At 41.4% G+C, this 23,536-nt stretch overlaps 1 protein-coding gene across 1 annotated transcript in view; it reads right to left on the minus strand.

Moving 5' to 3' along the window:
• Nucleotides 1-531: 531 nt before the first annotated feature.
• ZFAT (zinc finger and AT-hook domain containing) overlaps nucleotides 532-23,536 on the minus strand; it is a 147,030-nt gene continuing 124,025 nt past the window's right edge. The window contains exon 16 of the mRNA XM_034763661.1: nucleotides 532-2,792. Coding sequence (XP_034619552.1) covers nucleotides 2,553-2,792 — 240 coding nt within the window. The 3' untranslated portion in view covers nucleotides 532-2,552. The remainder of the gene's footprint in view (nucleotides 2,793-23,536) is intronic.

A 23,536-nucleotide genomic window follows, 5' to 3' on the forward strand; every position in this document is an offset into this window, starting at 1 on the left:
TCTAATCTTTTGGAAGTTACCGGAGACTTTACAAGCCAGCAGTCTATACCGTCACTGCTACAAACCTGCTATAAGAGCATTGCCATTAATGTATGTATATGATCTATTAACCATTTTAACTCTCCTTTTTCTTTTATTAATAAACCTTTAGATTTTAGCTACTAAAGGTTTGGTGGCAGCATGATTATTGGGTAAGATCTGAGTTGTATATTAACCTGGGAATGTGGCTGATTTCTTGAGATCAGGAAACCCCTTTGATGAAATTGGTTTTCAGTAACTACTCATCATGAAGTCTAGTGTCTGGGTGGTGAAATAGGGGCCAGAATGCCTAAGGAGACTGCATTTTTGACTTCTTGTTAACCAGTGTGGTAAGACAGAAGTTTACTTTTGTTACTAGCTTGGTATAACTCATGATAGAATAACCCCTACTTTGGGGTGAGTCTGCCCTGTTTGTCAGCAGTTTCTCCTGAATCTGGCATTCTCAGCTGTGACCCACTGAGGCACGGTGACAAATGGAACATGACAATTCTGCATTATTAATAGTTTTTATAGCTTAGATACAAAAACATTTTATCAGAAATAACTGCAAGGCCCAAGATGAAAATCTGAAGCTATGTACAGGCAGTGACTAAGAATCTTTAAACTCTTTCAGTATACACTTCATATTTTTTGTACAAGTTCTTTTACACCATCATAGCAGTATATTTACAAACATATCTACTTTAATACATATTAACAAAAATCTTTTATGGCATATACAGGGTATTCGACCATTTAAAACAAAACAATGTTTCATTGAGTTGACACACGGGTTTGGTTTCACTGCATGGTACTTGACAGTCATTATTCAAGGAGCTGCTGATAGTTATTATCCAAGTATTTAAATCATAACCAGTTCACTGCCATCCAGAATTAATGTATATTGCTGGCAGTACCTCACAGTACCAAAGCATCATCTCACATGCATATACCAGTGTCAGTCTGTGACATCCTTCTGATTACAGCTCACTGCTTTCAATTTGATTTTCAGGGCCACAATCCTACAAACACGTAAGCATATGCATTACATATGAGTAGTCCCATTTACTTCAGTGAGAGTATTCATATGTAAGGTGAAGCATGCGCCTACATATTTATAAGATTGGAGTCTAATTTGTTAGCAGTTTTATTTCTAGTATATTTGGAAGATGGGAGTGGTTTATTTTCCCATTTCACCAACATTTCAGAATGTATTATGCCCCTTTAATGCCTTTTTATACAGTTCCATAATTACGTGGTATCCTGCCATCAGACATGAGCTCTTTAGAGTTACCAAGGTCAATATTCAACCACCATCACTCAGGCTTAGTCTCCATTGAAATAAATGGGATTACTCAAGAAGTAAGGCACTACTCAATGTGAGCAAAGGGAGGACAATATGGCGCAGAATTATTACAGGTGCCACAGCTCTACCTTGTTGCTGTGCCCCTCCCCACCCCCCGTACCTAAGGGAAGGCACAGCACAGCAGGGGGATTAAAGTCATCTAGAACGTTACAGAATCCAAAGCATGCAAACCGTTTTTGTATTTCTCATTTGATTACTGCTGCTTTGAAAGAGAGTATAATTTTCATTCCTTGAAACAATGCACCAGGTTCAAGGAGGAAAAGAAAAATCCCAATTTGTGGCTGAAAAAAATCATTACACCAAATCTGCATTAATTCAGCAGGGACAACAATTCAGACAACTGCTTTTCATGTGTGTACCGAGTTTTTTAAGGCTATTTAGGCCCTGATTCTGCAAACATGCGAGAAGATGGTTAGCTTTATGCATGTGAGTAGTGCCATTGACTTGAAGGGGACTACTCACCTGAATAAAGTTAAACATGTGGAAATGTTTGCAGGTTCACAGGCTTGTATGTTGTAATTTCACATCTAGGATCTAGAATAGGAACATTACTATACACGTAATGCACTTCTTTCTTTGACAATTCATAGCTGAGTAAACATGAGTGGGGAAAAGAACACCCTCGAAAGATAAAGGTGCTGAAATAATCCCAGCAAAAGGGTGGAACAACCTCTAAATCCATGTGGCTGAGTTCAGGTGTACAATCTTCTTGAAGTGCATATGAAACTAAAGGCAGGTATCAAATTAAAAAACCCAAACGTGGAAGTTTTCCTAGGAAGCTATCCAAAGTCTCCATCAGCTCACTTTTCTTGTGCATTCTGGCTTACCTTTTGTAGCAGGATGACATAGATATTGTTTTGTTACCCTGAGGGTAAATGGCTTTGAACTCACCAACTAGATTTCTGAGGATTTGCAGGTTATAATTTAGATACATTTTTAGAAATGTCAGAATATTTCCTCTTCAAAGTATAAAAACATGAGCATTTTCCAGCAGCCCATATGAGGCTCAATGTACAGAATGTGTTACCTATTGGCAAAATGCCGGCAGCCTGATCAAAAACCAGAGGACTAGGGAGCAGTTGAAAGTTTTGCTAGCACCCAGCTTGTATCCTTCCTTAAGTCGGCATTGAAAACTCATTGTGTAGCCATTGCCTATAAATATTTTTTTCTAGATTTCCTGAACAGATTGTTCCACTGTCTGTTCTTCTACGGGCTGCATAGCTTCCTGCACGTAAACGATGAACTCAGAGGCCTCTCCACCCTGTGTGTATACCGTCACGGTCTCAATTCCTTCCACTTCGTCTGATGAGACTACCAGGTGATGCTGTTCAGCCAGCTCCACTGATGCCTGTTGCAAAGTCTCTTGAATCATTACAGTGTGATTGGCTGATTGCTCCTCTTCTTTCACCTAAGAGGGAATAAAGAGTTTATACAACCTCCAGCTTTTAAATAAATAAAATGGTTCTGTGGTGATCAAAGCCCACGTATTAGGTGAACATGCTAGAAACCAAACAGGTATTTCTTGAAAGCATCTGTCAGATGTATACTGTAAAGTTATAGGAAGTACCTTTGACTACATGAATTTATCACAATTCTTTAAGTTATACATTTACATGTAAATCTGGAATAATTCCATTGAAGTCATTGGAGTTATTCATGATTTCCAGTGGCATAATTTAAATAAGGATCTGTCCCATAATGCTCTATCTATGCCATGCATCAGAATAGCCTGTACAATATTACACACAAAATGCTCGGGACTGGAAATGTTCAAAATTTAACATTTTTGCAAAAGCTCGCTCTTTTTTGTCAACATTTTGACAAAAAATTCATTGACAAATAAAAATTCAGAGTACTTCAACCAGCTCTGTTTGGGAGTCTCTCACAAAATCACATCAGTAACTCTGCACATGAATTTAAAGAACAGGTCTTCATTCACCACCAGATCCATACAACATGCAGAGCTCATCTGCAGTCCTGAACACAGTTCTCCAGTCCACAGTTGAAAGTAAAGATGTTATGATGCTTCAGTCATTTACCACAAGCATAATCTCTCAAATAGTAACAATTAAAAAAAAAAAAAAAGCATGCACGGGGGAGCAAGAGGATGAAACTGTCAGTTTTCCGTATAAAAGAAAAGTGCAGTTTTTTAAAAAACGTTCTCTAGATAATACTGCTGTGCTCAATAAAGAGGACAGTTTCATTTGTAAGCAGGATCATAAATGACAAATCTGCTGCTCCATGTAATTAATTTAGATTGTCTCCTTTTTTTAAAAAAAAAGGTAGTTTTTATTCAAGACTGTTTCTGTTTCATTTAACCTGAACAAATGTTTTGTGAAATGATTCCCCTCCCCCCAAGATAAATAATGATTTATTTCACACTGGAAAAATGTAACTGACAGAATTTATACAAAGTGATATTCACTCTACAATGAATGCTAGTCTCATATCTCCAACTATATCAATAAATCCCCTACTTATAACAAGAACATGGAAAAATGGGAATAATGCTAGCTCTGCTAGATCCCAGGAGAGAGAGCAAAAGTCCACAGCATTTCAGGCAAATACACAAAGCATAATAAAAGAGGCGATAACAAATGATTGATACATTATCATTTTCTTGTATCCTATTGTGTACTATAGCACAAAGTCAGGAGGCTCTTCTTTCTCTGAGGATAGAGTCTGGCCCCGTATCTGATGGTAACATTGAACATATACAAAATAGTGGCAACTTAGAAAAAGAAAGGGGTCAGCCAGGTATAAAGCAAGTCGTCTTCAAAATTAAGCAGATTAGAAAAAGGGCTTGTTATTTAAATTAGCAGAGAGGTGGTGACCCAATACGTTTTTTCCAACTCTAATATATAATACTTCGATAACAGTGTAATAGAAATGAAACTATCAAGTTCAAGGAAACATTTGATGGTCAATACTCTTATCCCCACTACTTAGGGGGGGAAAAACTCTACAATGAAGATTTGAAGCATGTGTTTGAGTCCTGGGGGCAGAGGTTGGCAAGGATAGAAGAAGCTCTACATTCACCATGTTTTCTTGACAATCTTTTCTAATTTGATGGTTTTTCTAACGATTCATCCTTGTCTTTATACACTGACTTTTCCTTTAACTTTTTATTCCATATTAAATCCTTTTGGTCAGACAATTTAGAGAGACCCACAATCCCTTAGGACTTGAATTCACACCCCTTTAAACTTGCACTCAATTCAGCAGGCTACACAAAGCCCTTGGTCAACCAATAACAAGGAAGTTCAGGTGTTAAATTATCCAGAGGGCGCCCACTGTCTGTATGTCTGTGATACACTGGTGGGAATACATGGGGCTCCATCTGGTAAAGGATTTAACCCCTGAAAATTCTTGCTATTGTCATTTACCTTAATGGAATAGCACAAGGTAGCAGAGCAGAATTTGGTTCTACGAGTTCAGTTGAAGTTTCGCCTGAGTAAGGACGACAAGTTGGGTTGGACTGCAGAGTTGGGGATGCAGAGAAGTGCTTCTACTGTACCCAGGTTCTGCTCACATTACCAGAGTAGCTGAGTGTTACTGCAAAAACAATCAGCTCTAAAATAGTTGCAACTGAGAGCTAAGGCCAAAATTTTAACGTTTGGGAAGTGATTTTGCATGCCCCGCTTGAAACATGTTTAAAGGCTCTGCACCTGCTGTCTGAAAATCAGGCCTATTTAAGGTGTCTCAGGACAGAGGCACTGGTCACTACTGAAAATCTTGGCCTAAATTTTTGAAAGGTAGAAGGCCAAGTCCGCTTTCAAAAATATGCACACCATTGTTCATCTACATTCAGCACCACTTTGGTTTATGTTTGGAAGGATAGCGATACAAACAGAAAAGGTTGACTTAAAAAAAAAAAAAAATGAATGCTTAAATTTTGAAGAGAAGTGAATCCAGAGAGAAATCTCCATTCGCATGATCATCACCTCCTCTCATGAGACTAATTGCTTCAGTAGCTGATCCAGTAGGAAAGGCAGGGCTCCACACAAAATGCACTCTTCAAAAATATAAAGGCCAGACAAACCTCTAATCACTAGAGGATTCAGACAGAGTTGAATTTGCAGGGCAATTAAAATCCCACATCTGGCTGTGAAACCTGCACACAAACAGCAATGCTTGACACAAGTAGTATTTAGAAAAGGACTCTAGTTCACTCTAACTTGTGCTTTGTTATTGCAGCACACACAATCTTCTAACAAAATGTGGCTCAGCTCAGGAGAGTGGCATTACATTCATTGACAGCTGCAAACAAGCATAATGCAATCTGACTGGAAGTTTGGATTGCCTTGTTTTAATCATCCTAAATCAAAACCCAGACATAATTTTTAACATAGTCTTGTGTGTGTACATAAATAAAGCACAGCTGACGTGAAAATGAAAAGAACACAAAATCTCATTCAATTCAATGGCAGCAATCTAATACTTATTCAATTATATTCTTTGGAAATGAAAACGGCGCATAAAGAAAGTTAAATTAACCACCCCACCTGCCTTTATTGGTGTGTTTTTATTGCCCTGGGCATACAGAGTAAAGATGACTTAATGCGTTTATTCTTGTGTTCCTCGCTTTTGGTATCTCTTTGGGACAGCTATCGGTAATCCTTTTAGTTTGACAAATTGCTGTGTTACTTGGGGTATTTACATTTCAAATCAACTCAGTGTTTACAGGCATTCTACTTGGTCCCTATCAGATTGTTCCACAGGGTATAATCTTCTCAAATTGTTAATTTACATCCCTCAAATGGGAGAGACAGTTGGGCTGCTGCCATCAAAACGAATGGAGATGCCACTTTCAATTCTTTTTATTGGCATCTCCATTTTTTCCAAGGCTACCAACCATGACTTCTTTTCTGTTTGAGAGGCAGCTGAAAGGCATCTGGTCCTTTATCATTCCTTAAAGAATGGCAACAGGAATTTGACGATATGCCCTGCTGGCATATTAAATCAATTCAGTACCTGCACACATATGTTTTATGGACTAAGTCCCAATCTCAAAGGCAAAACTCCCAATGGCTTCAACAGGACCAGGATTTGACTCTAAGTGCAAATATCTAAAAAACTGTTTGTATGTACCTATAAATAACATACAAGTATGGATAGCTGTTGATTAAAGAAATAACAGCCTCTAACACTAGGCAATCAGACAGCAAGAAAGTCTATTTTTGCTTTAATTTGAGTAAAAAAGCTATTTAATAATAGACATGAAAGCCCCACCTCTAAAGAAGGTGGAAAGGAAATGCTAACAACCAAACAGTAACATTGTTTTCTTCTGATGAGAGGGTCTGACCTGAAGAAATAATGAACATCCAAAAGCTTTCACTGAAGTCAGCAGGAGTTGTAGGTGCTCAACATCTAAAGACCTGATCCAAAGCCTACGGCAATCAATGGGAGTCTTTCTATTGACTTTGGTGGGCTTTGCTCAGAACCCCTCAATTTAAGGGAGAGGAGCATGTTTAAGCAGACTGAACTAATTAATTCCAGACCTAACACTGGGTGAAATAGACAAAATAGTATGCACATAGCCACTTAAATAAGTTTCAAGACACTGCAATAAAAAAAAATATACAAGAAACTACAAACAAGTAAAAGAAAAGAATATATATCCGTCCTTGAACTGCAAATGGCACCAGAATAATAAGAGTGGCCGAGTCCGTGGTTGATTCCTGGCATACAATCTCCTTGTTTTGTTCCATGAGCTTTTAAAATGGGTCAAGCAAAATAATTTGAATTAAAAAAAAAGATCTTAAACAGAATACACATTGAAAAAGATGAATAAAACCAACTCTAGGGTTTGATCATGTGAACCTGATTAATAAAATAATAATAATAAGTAAGGCATAATTGACACACAATCTAAGCTTTTGAGAAAAACAGGGGTGCAACATTTACTTTTTGAATTCTGTGATTTTAAAGGGGGAGGGAGAATCCCCTAGAACCCCGACAATGATGGGAGGAGGGGAAGAGCCATCTTCATGTTTAAATATAATGGACATGTAAAAAGAAGTTTCTTTAGAAATTAGGTGCTTGGATTAACCCATGGTGCAGCTTACAGGAGCTGCTGCATCCACAGGTAGATTCCCTTCTGAGAAGGTCAGGTGCTGTTTGCATTGCATTCATCCCTAGGGATTGCACCAGGTAAGACCAGTCTTGATATATTGGCCAGGGATCCACAGGAACCTTGCCGGCAGAGGATACGTGGGGAATGTACAAGCCCTGGCCAAAATCCCTCCACAGCTAGCTCTGCCCACTTATGAGGGAGTGCCTGCCTGCTCCATGCCTCAGAGCAGAGGTTTTCTGCAACTCCTCTCTTGGTGGGCTTTCCACCATTGGGAATAATGCACTCTCAGTTATGCTGGTGCCAGGGCTGAATTAAGCCCAAAGTGTGTAGATGACATTAAGGGTATGTCTACAATGCAAAGAAAAACCCACGGCACCAAGTCCCTGAGCCCAAGTCAACTGACTGCTAAAAACTGCAGTGTACACATTCCTGCTCAGGCTGGAACCTGGGCTCTGAGACCCTCAACCCTCGCCATGTTTCACAGCCCTGGTTCCAGCCTGAGCGGGAACGTCTTGGCTGCTATTTTTAACCTTACTGCCTGAGCCCCGTGAGTTCAAGTCGACTGACCAGGGCTCTGAGCCTCTGTGCTGCAGGTGATTCTTTGAAGCACAGACCCTTAATGTGCAGTAGTTTTAGACATGACGGCCATACTAATACCATCAGGTGCCCATTTCTGAAGACAAGTTACAGTATAAAATTCTATGCTGTGGTTTTCTTCAAACTGATACATAGTCTTTGCTTTGCATTAGTACTTCTGGCACTTTGAAACAGGCTGCTGTTGCCACAGCAGGACTTTACTGGAGCCTGAAGTGGCTAGGAAATGAGAAGATGGAGGAAAACAAAATAAAAGGGGAAATGATTGAAAAGCCAATATTTTCTTATACTCGTTAAAAAAATCCAACTTGTAGGTCAAGCCAACCCTATGGAAATACTGTAGCATGTGTAGTGCTTAGCTAATGATATGGTAAGGGAATACATTTACACTAAAAATCAAGTGTTTGCCATGCTAAGTTACAAAACAGCTAAGCATTTTGTCCAATTTAGATTTAGTTCAGTAACTCCTCACTTAACGTTGTGGTTATGTTCCTGAAAAATGTGACTTTAAGTGAAATGATGTTAAGCGAATCCAATTTACCCATAAACATTAATGTAAATAGGGGGGAGGGGTTAGGTTCCAGGGCAGCTTCCCCTACTCTGCAAACACCAGAGGCGGGCGGTTCAACCTTCAGCCCGCCCACTCCTTCCCCCAAGTCCCCACCCTTGACCCACCTCTTCTCCCCCCCACCTCCTCTCCCTTTACTTTGCTTGCTGCATCCTGGCTCCTCCCCCCTCCCTCCCCTCCCTTCTAAATGCCGCAAGCCAGCTGATTGCCAAGTAGGGGAGGGAGGGGGGAGGCGTGCCGAGTCCTCGCTCCTACCCCGTTCCTCCTGCCTCCAAAACACCGCAAGCCAGCGATTGCCGCCAGCAGGAGGCGGAGGGGGAAGGCGCTGATCCTCAGAGTCTGCTGGCGGGTGGGAGGCGCTGCGGGAGACGGGGCCGTAGGGAGGCTGCCAGCTGTGGAGAAAGCAGGCAACCAAACAACGTAAGAGTGGAGCATTGCACAACTTCAAATGAGTATGCTCCCTAACTGATCAGCAACGTACCAAATAACGTTAAGCGGGACGACTTTAAGTGAGGAGTTACTGTACCACTCTAAAGTTCAGAGATAGTAGGGAGATTAATCTAGCAAGTGGTTTTGAGGTGGGAGGAAGAAGAAGAGCATAGACAATGGAGCAACTTTCTCCTGTTGTTATTATTTATTATTTGTATTACCATAGCAGCAAGGAACCCCAGTCAGACACCAGGACCCTATTGTGCTCCGTGCTGCACAAACAGAGAACAAAATGACAGTATCTGCCCCAGAGAGCTTACAAGTATAAGACAAGAGACTACAGATGGATGCAGACAGACTGAGGGAGGAAGTATGAGGAAACAACAAGACAATACTGGTCAGGATGATAGACAGTGGTATCAGCACACCAGCAGCCTAAACCACTGTCGAAATTTTTGTAGGCATCAAAGCAAAAAGAGTTAAGGAAAATTTTAAAGAAAGATAATGAGTTAGCCTGGACAGGAGGCGGCAGGTCTGGAGTACAGAGGTAGATCTGTGAGTTGTTAACATAGAGATGGTATTTGTGAATTTGTGTTTGCAGTTGAGAGTACCAGAGATAAGGTGTAGAGTGAGAAGAGAGGAGGACCAAACGCAGAGCCCTGTGGGTCCCCCCAAAGAATGTTGCAAGAGGCGTATGTAGGACCCATGGATCTTGAAAGGAGTGTTGGGGGAGGGCGGGGTGATTATTGTAGCAGGAGAGAGATGTCCGCAGGTTTTGCATTTGTTGTCATGGCAGGGTCTGGTGCCCCTGTGATTTGGTGGGTCCTAGTCTGTGGGGAGCTTGCTTCTGACGATGAGCTTTGTGAGATTGGGTGGTTGTCTGAAGGACTGAAGAGGAGGTTCAGGAAAGATTTCTTTCAGGATGTGGTTCCCATCATGTATGGGTTGTAACGGTTTATAATCCATACGGGTTCCAGTGTGGGGTGGTAGCTGACAACTAGGGGTGTACTGTACTAAAGCAGATTCTCTCAGGGTATTTGGGTGGCCTGTTCCCTGATGCGATGGGACCAATGTGGCTACAGCAACACTACAAACAACTTTCACATATTGGACAGTTAATATCACACTCTGGATGGAGGCAGAGTCAATGTCCTGATTAACACTGGAACTGATGAAACTGTGTGTGTGGGGTGTGGGGGAATGAATAATCATAAATAAATAAAAATCATATAGAAAAGAAGGGCATAAATGAGACCCGTAGGGCAACTATTCCTGGGACATTTCAGTATGTTTACCATATTTCAGACCCAGGAATGAATCAGTATTTCAATAAAAGTAAGTTGAAAAACTGAACAAGAGAATCCATCTGCATTATGCGAATTCTAAAATATTAAAATATCCTGAGCTGAAACTTGACATGAGGATAGGAGTCTGAATAGGCTGTTGGCTTAAAAACGGATGCAGAGAGAATGATTTGAATTTGGACACAAGCTGGAAGTTGTTTTGAGGCTGTTTATACACAAATCTGTACAGACAAGAAAATCTGCATCTGAAAATAAGAACGGCCATACTGGGTCAGACCAATGGTTCATCTAGCCCAGTACGTTGTCTTCTGACAGTGGCCAGTGCCATTTGTTTCAGAGGGAATGAGCAGAACAGGACAATTTCGAGTGATCCATCCTTTGTTGTCCAGTCCCAGCCTCTGGAAGTTGGAGATAATGGGACAACTGGAGGATAGGGGTTGTGTCCATAACCATCTTGGCTAATAACCATTGATTGATCTATCCTCCATGAATGTGTCTAATTCTGTCTTGACCTTTGGCTCTGGCATTCGGATTCTGACCACTAGGCAGACCGCCTACCACCTGGTCTTCTGACACCAATCAAGACTGCACATCCTGACATGGAGCACCCATAGGGAAACATCTTGAAAAAAGAATACATGCTACTTGACCTTTTTTCCCCTTTCAAAAAACAAAAACAAAACACCCCCTCCCCCCAAGATTACTGAATTTATGCCCTAGAACACTTCATCTGAAAGCTTTATTAGCCAAGGCACTAACAGTGACCCTATAATGCATGGTATAGAAGTGCCTGGACTTTTAAGGTGGATGCTTTGTAAATCTCCTCTATAACATGTGGAAATCTAGAGTTTTTGGGGACACCAGAACTTTTGAAAGGAGCTAAAACAGACTATATGTAAATATACCTATGATCATATAGGGAAAAGCTGATGAATTTTCATTAATGACTTGGATAATGGAGTGGGGAGTATGCTTATAAAATTTGTGGATGACATCAAGCTGGGACAGGTTGCAAGCACTTTGGAGGACACGATTAAAATGGAAAATTACCTTGACAAATTAGAGAACTGATCTGAAATCAACAAGATGGATTTCAATAAAGGCAAGTGCAGAGTACTTCACTTGTGAAGTAAAAATCAGATGCACAACTACAAAATGGGGAATAGCTGGCTATGTGGTAGTACTGACGAAAGGGACTGGGGGCTTATTTTGGATCACATGACTAATATAATTCTGGGTGTATTAAAAGGAGTGTCATAGGTAAGATAGAGGAGGTAACTGTCTCGTTGCACTCAGCACTGGTGAGGCCTCAGCTGGAGTACCGAGTCCAGTCTGTGTGCAATTTTTAAAGAAAGATGTGGACAAACTGGAGAGAATCCTGAGGACAGCAACAAAAATGATAAAATGTTTAAAAAAAAACATGTCCTGTTAGGACAGGTTAAAAAATGAGAATGTTTAGTTTTGAGAAAAGACTGATAACATTCTTCAAATATGTTAACGGCTGTTATAAAGATAATGGTGATCAACTGTTCTCCATGTCAGCTGAAGGTAGGACAAGAAGTAATGGGTTTAATCTGCAGCAAGGGAGATTTAGCTTAGATATTAGGAAAAGCTTTCTAACTATAATGGTAGTTAAGCTCTGAAATAGGCTTCCAAGGGAGGTTGTGAAATCCCCATCAGCAGAGCTCTTTTAAGAAAAGCTTGGACAAACACCTGTCAGGGATGGTTTAGGTTTACTTGGTCCTGCCTCAGCAAAGGGAGCTGGACTTGCAGACTTCGAGGTCCCGTCCAGCCCTACATTTCCATAATTTTATGCATACTTACCTTAAACATAGCTGGGTGAGGATAACAACAGGGGGGTAAAAAAACTCTAAAGACATGCAGAGACAAAAAGAGGTAGCTTTATATGGTAAAGTTTTAACATTCTTTAAAGGAAAGAATTTGCAAGACACAGAAAACAAAGTTGTCATTTGGTATTCTGGTGAAAAAATTTTCAGATACTAAGCTAGCATAATTTTGCACCACTATTATATTTTTCTCCAATTCTGTGCAGCAGACTGGGAGCTATTTTCCCTCAGAAATGTGTCCAAAATAACAGTTCACTTACTAAAAATGATAGGTGTTTTAGAACATGTATGTGAATATTTACATGGGCAATAAATACCTCCTGCAGGTACCAATTTTACCAATAGCAATTTAAGCAAAAAGAAGAACAGGAGTACTTGTGGCACCTTAGAGACTAACAAATTTATTAAGCATAAGCTTTCGTGGACTACAGCCCACTTCTTCGGATGCATCCGAAGAAGTGGGCTGTNTAATAGTGGCTTTACTTAATTTTCACTTTTGCTGGCTCATGGTGTATCTGTGTGAAAGGTGTACACAGGAGTATAAGTACACACTATTCATGCTGTAGGATTAATGCACACACCATACTAGTCCAGGAAAATGTAAATCTTAATAAAATATACATTTAAAAGAATCAGTACTAGTTTGATGTGGTCACAGTAACATAGCCCCTCAGGTGTTTTTTTTAAATATACATTTCATTAAGATTAAAATAGGAATAAATCAGTTCTTTCCTCAATTGCTTAAATGACTTTCTTTGCTTAAATTTCAGAGTAACAGCCGTGTTAGTCTGTATCCGCAAAAAGAACAGGAGTACTTGTGGCACCTTAGAGACTAACAAATTTATTAAGCATAAGCTTTCGTGGACTACAGCCCACTTCTTCGGATGCATCCGAAGAAGTGGGCTGTAGTCCACGAAAGCTTATGCTTAATAAATTTGTTAGTCTCTAAGGTGCCACAAGTACTCCTGTTCTTTTTGCGGATACAGACTAACACGGCTGTTACTCTGAAATTTAAGCAAAGAAAGTCATTTAAGCAATTGAGGAAAGAACTGATTTATTCCTATTTTAATCTTAATGAAATGTATATTTAAAAAAAACACCTGAGGGGCTATGTTACTGTGACCACATCAAACTAGTACTGATTCTTTTAAATGTATATTTTATTAAGATTTACATTTTCCTGGACTAGTATGGTGTGTGCATTAATCCTACAGCATGAATAGTGTGTACTTATACTCCTGTGTACACCTTTCACACAGATACACCATGAGCCAGCAAAAGTGAAAATTAAGTAAAGCCACTATTACTTGGGTTTAAGGCTTGGGTCTTTCTTTAAACCTTTCAAACTCTTAAGACTTTCAGTTAAAAAAATTGAGTCAAATCAACTCTTTAAAAGACATGGAATTTGCTTTTCTTGGCTTGAGAAAACATCGATTTACTTGAATAATATTCCTTGAAAAAATAAACAGTTTTTAATTGCAGTGGATCAATAGGGGAGTGTGTTCTCCATTCTTTATTTTCTGTCCATCCTGCCCCACCTTTTTGTCACAGCCTCTGTTCTCACTGAATTGTGCTTCTTCCCCCACCCCCACATTGTTTTTGTCTATTTCTACCATCCTTTATTAACTACTTAGTCTCTCTAACCCTTTATTAGTTTATTTCCCAATCACTCTTTAGTTCTAAGTCTCCCTCTTTCTTCAATCTGTTTCTCTGCTTCACTACTGTCTCTCTACCCTCCCTTTAACAGATCCAGAACAACTCAAGTGCTGTGCCACAAAGAAAGCTTCTCATCAGATCTTCTCCTGGATAAGATTCTAATCGGAGCATTAGTGCTGAAGTGGCTTGAAACTGACAAGATTGGACTTCTGTTCCCCCAGTGCTGTCAGACCTGTAGCATAGAGTCTTGTCAATTTCAGACCATACTGGTAATGCTCCAGACTGACATCTTCCTTTCTTCTCAGGCATTTGATGCATATTTCCTAGTAGCAGCTGCACATTTTCATAGCTGTCATGCAATCAATTTTTCCCAGTGTAGATATCAATATACTCCTAAGCTTGATAACATTTTCTACACTAGCTCTCATCAAGGGCTGTACTAAGGCAATTCAGGGCCATAGGTACAACCCACACAGGCCCTTCAGTGGCTTCACACCTATGTCACAGCCTCACCGTCATGGACTGCTCTTTTTTTGGGGCAGCAGCAGCTTTCAGAGTTAAGATAAATGGGACCAGTTCACATCTTTTGGACCTACAATTTCAGGCCGTCTGCCGATTTAGGCCGGAATTGGTTACACTTGGGTCACATTTTCTTTGCATCCACGAGGGTTGCAAATATAACTTTCTAAACAAAAGCTGAGATTCTGAACCGGTCATATGATTCCAGGAGAGACATGTGGGGCTAGATAGCCTATCCCTTAAGAACATAAGAAAAGCTATACTGGGTCAGACCCGTGGTCCATCTAGCCTAGTGTCATGTCTTCCAATAGTGGCCAATGCCAGGTGCTTCAGAGGGAATGAACAGAATAGGAAATCATCAAGTGATCCATCCCACTGTTCACTCCCAGCATCTGACAATCAGAGGCTAGGGACACCCAGATCATGTGATCACATCCCTGACCATCTTGGCTAATAGCCATTGATGGACCTATCCTCCATGAACTTATCTAATTCTTTTTTAAACCCCATTATAGTTTTGGACTTCACAACATTCTCTGGCAAGGAGTTCCACAGGTTGACTATATGTTGTGTGAAAAAGTACTTCCTTTTGTTTGTTTTAAACCTGCTGCCTATTAATTTCACGGGGTGACCCCTGGTTCCTGTGTTATGTGAAGGGATAAATAACACTTTCTTATTCACTTTCTCCACACCAGCCATGATTTTATAGACCTCTATTGTATCCTCCCTTAGTCATCTCTTTTCCAAGCTGTAAAGTCCAGTCTTTTTCATCTCTACTCATACAGAAGTTGTTCCAGACCCTTAATAATTTTTATTGCCCTTCTCTGTACCTTTTCCAGTTCTAACATCTCTGAGATAGGGTTAGCATTTTTACTGCTGCTGCACCTTGCATGTTGTTTTCAAGTGAAAATGAGGCCTCCCGAAAACAACACGGCGAAGAGCTGTGGAAGCCAAGCTGAGAAACCTGGGGCACAGCTGGGGATCCATTGAAAGACTTGCCAGAAACAGACAGGAGTGGAGGAGCTTCGTCACTGCCCTAAACGCCAGAGGCGTAATGGGAACATGACGACGACGATGATGATGCACACTGAGTGGCTGTTTTCAGAGAACTATCCACACTGACTTCAAGATCTCTTTCTTGAGTGGTAATAGCTAATTTAGACCCCATCATTTTGTATATAAAGTTCGGATTATGTTTTCCAATATGCATTACTTTGCATTTATCAACATTGAATTTCATCTGACACTTTTTTGCCAAGTCACCCAGTTTTGTGAGATCCCTTTGCAACTCTTCGCAGCCAGCTTTGGACTTAACTATCTTGGCAAATTTTGTATTGTCTGCAAATTTTGCCACCTCACTGTTTCCCTCTTTTTCAAGATCATTTATGAATATGTTGAACGGCACTGGGCCCAGTATAGATGCCTGAGGGGCACCTCTATCTCCATTCTGAAACCTGATCCCTTCATCTGCTCCTGGTCTCGACTACATCATAGTATACCTCCATCTTGTACAATACATCCTATAAGACTACACATCACAGCTTTACGGAAACTGGGCAGTGTAAAAGGGTATGTTCTTTGCAACCTGACCAGAATTAAGAAGTGACTACACAATCCAAAAAGGATGATTAGATTTGATATCTAGTAATACACTGTCAGGACTCAAAATGCTAAGGTAAGACTGCTCCTACTCAAGTCAATGGCAAACATCCCATTCCCTTCAAGAGGAGCAGGACTGAGCTCATAATGTAGGATTTTGCAAGTACTGAACAAGCCATCATTAGGATTGAAATTAAAACATCATGGTTCGAGGGACAAGGGCAAAAAACTTCCAGGGGCCAAGTATGAAAGACTGAGTTAGTTCCTGGATAAAAGTTGGAAGGAACAATGTACTGGGAGAAAGAAGACTCAGGGAGGACAGTGGAAAGAGATTATTCTATTATGTAACTACGTCTGGGGAAAATTGCAGCAAGAGTTCGTTATTTTTAAAAGCTCCATGTGTTCTAAGCACTTAAGGCTTAGAAGAAAGTTCATAATGCAAATATAGAAATATGAAAACAACTTCAAAGGACTAACAAATATTTGGGGAAAAGGCTGACAGCACACCTTCAGCGTGCATGAAAAAGACAAGACAAGTGGGTTTCTAAGGAAAAAATTACATAAAAAATAATACAAGAAATCGAAGTATCCGAAATAAATGTTGTTTTAGAAAAACAGGAACCCAACTTCTAAGCAAGGACTCAGTCAGGCCATTAAAGGACCAAGGTGGGAACTTAGTGACAGATGATGCTGATATACTGCTGATACCCTGAGTGATTTATTTGTCCAACAATCCACATGAGAAACTCAAGGTCATAGGATAGAAAGTGAAATAAAATGTTCAGTGGGAAAGTGAAATATGACCATGTCTTAAAATCACAACAGGGAGAAGAGTTAGGAATTCAAAGTAATTAAAAGTTGACAAAGCATCAGGCTCAAGCCAGCTATAAAAGAATTGCTGTCCAAGGCTTTTCTGTTCTCCATGGTAAGGCAAGTAGCAGATGACTCAGCAGAGACATGTTAATGCTGTTTGAAGTTTTGAAAAGATCCAGAAAAATGGATTGGATTATAATCTTAAAAGCAATCCTCCGGTGGGGAGACAAACAAGAGGCCAGATAATATGACTACATTGAATATACAGAATTTGGTAAAAGATTATCTGCATGAATACAGGGAATAAAGAGTATACTTGTGGACAAGCAGGTAGTTGAACTGGTAGACAAAAAAAAGTAGGCTTCACGGTAGGTCTAAGAAAAGATTGTGAATCTACAACACAAATTACGTCAGAATGAATAAACCTGTTACAGAAGAATGCACATAAATGCTGCTTTAAGCATCAAAAACTGGTATTTGTACTTTCCATGGATAGAATGAGGTAATTTACTATGACTCAGTTTCAGGTCCATTTATCTTCATGGGCCAATTCTTCCTCTATGTGACCTCAATTCAGGACACAATTGGTCTTTTATGTTTGTAGGACAATGGAAATATTGAAAAAGATGCAGGAAAGGTGGAGCAAAAGGATTCTAGGATTTGATACAGGATCAGTGCTTATACTAATTTGGCATCAGGGCTAGCAGAAAAGAAAAGCGAGAGATCACACGGAAGTGTAAAAGGGAAGGGAAAAGAACTGATTTGTGTCAAGCTGTTTAAGATTGTAAACTCAGTGGCAAAGGGCTGCAGGTTGAAAAGTGAAGGAGTGAATTCCTTTCTAATACAAGCTGCCTTTCTTTACTAAGATAGCAAGAAAGTAGGAGTGTCCAAGGCATAAGATGTTTGTGTTCAAGATGATGAGAAAGAAATTGATTTGATTTAATACTTGGAGGGAGAAAGAGTAATTGAAATAATATTTTTTTAAAAGTTTTGTGGTTTACAGTTGCAGTTTCTTATTGGAAGCATTTCAAGACAATGTTAATTCTCCTTCTCACGCTTTCACTGAAAAAAAGGTCCCATTACTTAAAACAAAATAATTGTAATTAATTTTTGTTTGTGATGGGGTCTCTCAACCCTGCACTGGTCAAGTGGGGGTTAACCAATCACTTTGGGCCCAAGAGGCCCTGCCCCCTTGTCCGGCTGCCCATGCTCCCTGTGGAGGGAACAGATAAAAGGAAACTCATCAGCTCAGTTTTGGCTGGCCGAGGAAGAGGATGGATGTGTGCCGCAGGCTCCTGCTGAAGAACAGTCAGCTCTCCAGACTGCCAAGGGGGGTATCCCGGACTATGCTATGGAAAGTCCACCAGCTACAGTGATAGACAGACACACCAAGCTGCTGCCTGTGGAGGACAGATCTGAAGTGCGCTCAAGGATAGGAAGTGACCCAGGGAATGCATTGGGAACTGACACTTGACTCCTTAATAAGGAGGTTTCAGAGTAACAGCCGTGTTAGTCTGTATCCGCAAAAAGAAGAACAGGAGTACTTGTGGCACCTTAGAGACTAACAAATTTATTAGAGCATAATCAATATATCACATCAATACCACCCTATACCGGAAACCTACTGACCGCTACACTTACCTACATGCCTCCAGCTTCCATCCAGGACACACCACACGATCCATTGTCTACAGCCAAGCTCTAAGATATAACCGCATTTGCTCCAATCCCTCGGATAGAGACAAGCACCTACAAGATCTCTATCAAGCATTCTTAAAACTACAATACCCACCTGCTGAAGTGAAAAAACAGATTGACAGAGCCAGACGAGTACCCAGAAGTCACCTCCTACAAGACAGGCCCAACAAAGAAAATAACAGAACACCACTAGCTGTCACCTTCAGCCCCCAACTAAAACCTCTCCAGCGCATCATCAGAGATCTACAACCTATCCTGAAAGATGATCCTTTACTCTCACAGATCTTGGGAGACAGACCTGTCCTTGCTTACAGACAACCCCCCAACCTAAAGCAAATACTCACCAGCAACCACACATCACTGAACAAAACCACTAACCCAGGAACCTATCCTTGTAACAAACCCCGATGCCAACTCTGTCCACATATCTATTCAAGTGACATCATCATAGGACCTAATCACATCAGCCATACCATCAGGGGCTCGTTCACCTGCACATCTACCAATGTGATATATGCCATCATGTGCCAGCAATGCCCCTCTGCCATGTATATTGGCCAAACCGGACAGTCTCTACGCAAAAGAATTAATGGACACAAATCTGACATCAGGAATCAAAATACTCAAAAACCAGTGGGAGAACACTTTAACCTGTCTGGTCATTCAGTGACAGACCTGCGGGTGGCTATCTTACAACAGAAAAACTTCAAAAACAGACTCCAAAGAGAGACTGCAGAGCTAGAATTGATATGCAAACTAGACACAATCAACTCCGGTTTGAATAAGGACTGGGAATGGCTGAGCCATTACAAACATTGACTCTATCTCCCCTTGTAAGTACTCTCACACTTATTATCAAACTGTCTGTACTGGGCTAGCTTGATTATCACTTCAAAAGTTTTTTTTCCTCTTAATTAATTGGCCTCTCAGAGTTGGTAAGACAACTCCCACCTGTTTATGCTCTCTGTATGTGTGTATATATATCTCCTCAATATATGTTCCATTCTATATGCATCCGAAGAAGTGGGCTGTAGTCCACGAAAGCTTATGCTCTAATAAATTTGTTAGTCTCTAAGGTGCCACAAGTACTCCTGTTCTTCTTAATAAGGAGGTTACCAGTTTCCCAGGGGCCTGGGTCAGAACCTGGTGGAGTAGGGTGGGCGGGATTTCCCTATCCTTACCCTGTGCTTGCCACTAGGTGTTACCACAGGGGATCATTGCTGTAGACTGTTTTTTGCCTCTCCCCACCCCCCCTAGAGGTGCTGTAGCCAAGTTAGGGCTGGCCAGCAAGGATAGCGCCAAGGACTCTTTGCCATGAGGCCTGACACTGCAAGAAGATATGATGATGTGATGCCATATGGGGGCAATCCCTCCTTTTTACACAGCGACCTGGATATAAAGTATGGAGACCTAGCTATAGATAACTCTTAGCCACTTCATTCCTATTTTATATATATATAGATATAGATTATGGGGCTGTTGGCAGTGACTCCATTGTTATGGTTATTTTGTAATTTGCACTTAAAGCAGGACTGAAATCCCTGTTTTTCACTTTAAAGATTGAATGTAGTCTCCAAATTTGGCAGAATAAATCTTCATGAGCCAAATAAATTTCTACCTAATTTTTTAGTAAAACATTTACTAACTTGTGCAGAGGAAACATTTTTGAAATGATCCTTTTAAAATGAGCCAGAGGATGTTGTGAAGGCCAAGACTATGACAGGGTTCAAAGAAGAACTAGACAAGTTCAAGGAGGATAGGTCCATCAATGGTTATTGGTCAGGATGGACAGGGATGGTGTCCCTAGCCTGTTTGCCAGAAGCCTGGAATGGACGACAGGGGATGTATCACTTGGTGTTTACCTGTTCTGTTCGTTTCCTCTGGGGTACCTGGCATTGGCCACTGTCAGAAGACAGGATACTGGGCAAGATGGATCTTTGGTCTGGCCCAGTGTGGCCGTTTTTGTGTTCTTTTTGAAATGTTGCCATTTCCATTGCACTTCTTTGGGTTCCCCGGGCTAAACAACCACATTCCCCACAAACTCTGAACTTCACACACATACTCATGCCGATAACATCTTGGATACTTTGAAAATGTAAAAATTAAACACTAAGAATCAGTGCTAGTAGTCAAGATAAATAACTGAGTTTGGGCAAGATTAGCCAAAGGAACTTCTCAGATCCTACAGTTACTTCTATCTCCTCAGGCTGCCATCCCGAGCCATCAGCTGTGCTTTGAGGAGCCAAGCTAGGAAGAATGGGGAAGGAGAGATGAGCTGGTATGTAGAGGAGCAGGAGGCAGAATGAGTGCGCTTTGGGCTATGTCTACAGAGCACCGTGAGGCCTGGCTCAAGCCTACCTCCCCTTGCGTCAATGCACCAATTGTACTCACCTAGGGTTGGACCTAGGGTCCTAGGACCCTGCAGGGCTGTGTTAAGCAGGGACCTAGGGTCCAAGCCCGATTTCTTTCCAGCTTGACTCGGGTCCCAAAAGTTCTCCGGATGCATCTTACAGTTCCCAGCGGCAGAGGAGCAGCGCTGCAGGGAGCCAGCGCAGTGGCCGAAAGCGCCGTTACTGCCTGGCCGAGCACGCTCCCTCTTCCTGCTCCTCTCATGGCAGCAGCAGCTCCTGCTTCTCCTTGCTGCTGTGCGGAGCTTGCATGCAGCAGGGGGCAAAACTGACAGGCGGGAGGCAGCTCCCAGCTGCCAGGATGTTGGGGGTCATTCCTCCCTCAGCCATGCTGAGCCGGGAGCCCTGCCGCTCCCCATCCCTGCAGGGCAGATGCTTGGTCCCCTTGCTCCTGGGCCTCCCCTACCCTCCCTGGGGCTCACGTGCAGGGGTGCCTGAGCAGCGTGTACTGTGAGGGCAGTGAGTGGGAGCCAGCCCCCAAATTTCCCCACAGCCTTCCGAGGATCCCATACCTCTGCCTCCAAGGGTGCAGCAGGGTCAGGGATAAGAGCTCCCCAGGGGGTGCTGGAGCACACTGCTCCCCAAGGCCTGGGGAGGCACTTCACCGCACTGTAGCCAGCAGCAGCCAGGCTGGTGTATGTGTGTGTGTTTCTCTGAAACCTACATTTTACGTCAAACTTCAAAACAAACAGACAAAAATAAATTAAAAAATAACCAAACAAAAACACCTTCATTGAACATCCCATTTTAAAAATTAAGAATGCAAAATTTCATTTTAATAGTTTGACAGCCCTGGGGATTGATGTCCTAATTATCCTCAGGACAGAAGCATATGGGCATTTTCCTGCCAATGTGACTCAGCTTAGAGATGGAGAGCCCAATTCTCAGATTAGGTGATAGTTCAGTACCAAGCCTTTTCAAACTGCAGTTATTCTACTGAGCCAGCCAACAGAGGAGCTAATTATGTGGTGTATGTACTCATGAGCTCCTTATGGGCACCTGAGTCTCATCAATAACACCCTCACAGTTAGGAAACAGAGTGGGCAGTAGAGTTTTCCCACAGAGGGCAAATAAGGAGTTGCAGACCCGCCACAGCTCCAGTACTTTTTTGGCCATGGAACACAGAAGACTCTACAGCAGAGGGGAAGGACAATGGGAGGTGGAGCACCCATGGAGACAAAACATCTCAAAGAACACAAATTACTGTACAAGTAAACAACTTCTTCTCCTTTGAATATATGTCCGTAAGGGTGCTCCACCACAAGGTGTGTGCGCGCCCACGCACCCTTGATCGGAGAATAGCAGGGTCTGCACCTGCACAAAGCAGAGTCTCGTGCTCCCAAGTGAGGCATACAAAGTGGTGCAGACCCACCACTGCTCTAGTTCCTTCTCACCCACCTGCAGGCTTGAGATGCAGCAATTGTGGTGTCTATTGTTTCCATCTGCTTCCTGCCTTGTTTATATTCCCTGATTCCCAAAACAGGCGGTGGTTGAAAGCTGACATTAGACCTCAGGAACCTGAACACCTACATCCTATCGTAGCACTTCAGGATGGTGACCCTAGCTGCCATAATCCTATCCCGGGATCCAGGGGACTGGTTCATCGCATTTGACCTTCAAGACACCTACTCTCAGGTGACTATTTATCCCTCCCACAAATGCATTCTGCATTTTGTCATAGACTCGGATCATTACCAATAATGTGTCCTTCCCTTTGGGCTCTCCATGGCCCTGAGGGTCTTAAGGAAGGTCCACTCAGCAGCAGCAGCCGACCTATGTCAGTGGGACATCATGGTCTCTTTCCATATTTGGAAGTCTGGCTCCTCAAGGACCACTCCACCCAACAGGCCCAGATAGCAGTCACCAAGACCCTATGTCAGTCTCTGGTCTGTAGTTACCCAAATCATCCCATTTGCCAATCTGAATATTGCCACAACATTATCACTCTTCCATGTTCTGGAATTTTCTCAATATTCCAAGATTAATTAAAAATTAATATCATCAGGCCAGAGATTTCTTTCAGGACCAACTCTTTCAGGACTGTTGGATGCAAGTTATCTGGACCTTCTGCTTTAAAAATATTTATCACTATCACTAGTAGATTTTGTTTAACATCCTCCTTAGTTACTAATGGACTGGTAAGTACTCCATTATCCTCAAGTGATTCAAACACACCATTCATCTTTTCCCCAAGTACAGAACAGAAATATTTATAGAACACTAATGTATTTTTGCATCCATAATTTTACCATCTTCCTCTAGTAGCAGGCCTATACTATTGCTAGGATTTCTTTTGTTTCTAATATACTTTAAAAAACTCCTCGTTGTCCTTAGCCCTGTCAGCTATAGATTTTCCTTGTCATAAATTACTTTATCAATTTTCTACTCTTCGTAACTTCTGAGTAATTTATAGCAATTACTATCTATTTTTTTCTCTCTTCTTCTATTTGTTATATATAATTTGTTTATTTCTAATCATTGCCTTCACTTCTCCATTAAACTAGGACAGGTTTTTAGCCCAAATTGTCCTCTTTCTTGAATGCAGAATCATTCATTGGCCATCTAATAAACTCTTCTTAAAGAATCGCAAATTTTAATTTGAAGTCTTTGAAATGAGAAGTAGGGCAACAGAAAGCCCCTC

The sequence above is a fragment of the Trachemys scripta genome, chromosome 2, assembly GCF_013100865.1.
Source record: "Trachemys scripta elegans isolate TJP31775 chromosome 2, CAS_Tse_1.0, whole genome shotgun sequence".
NCBI lineage: Eukaryota > Metazoa > Chordata > Testudines > Emydidae > Trachemys > Trachemys scripta.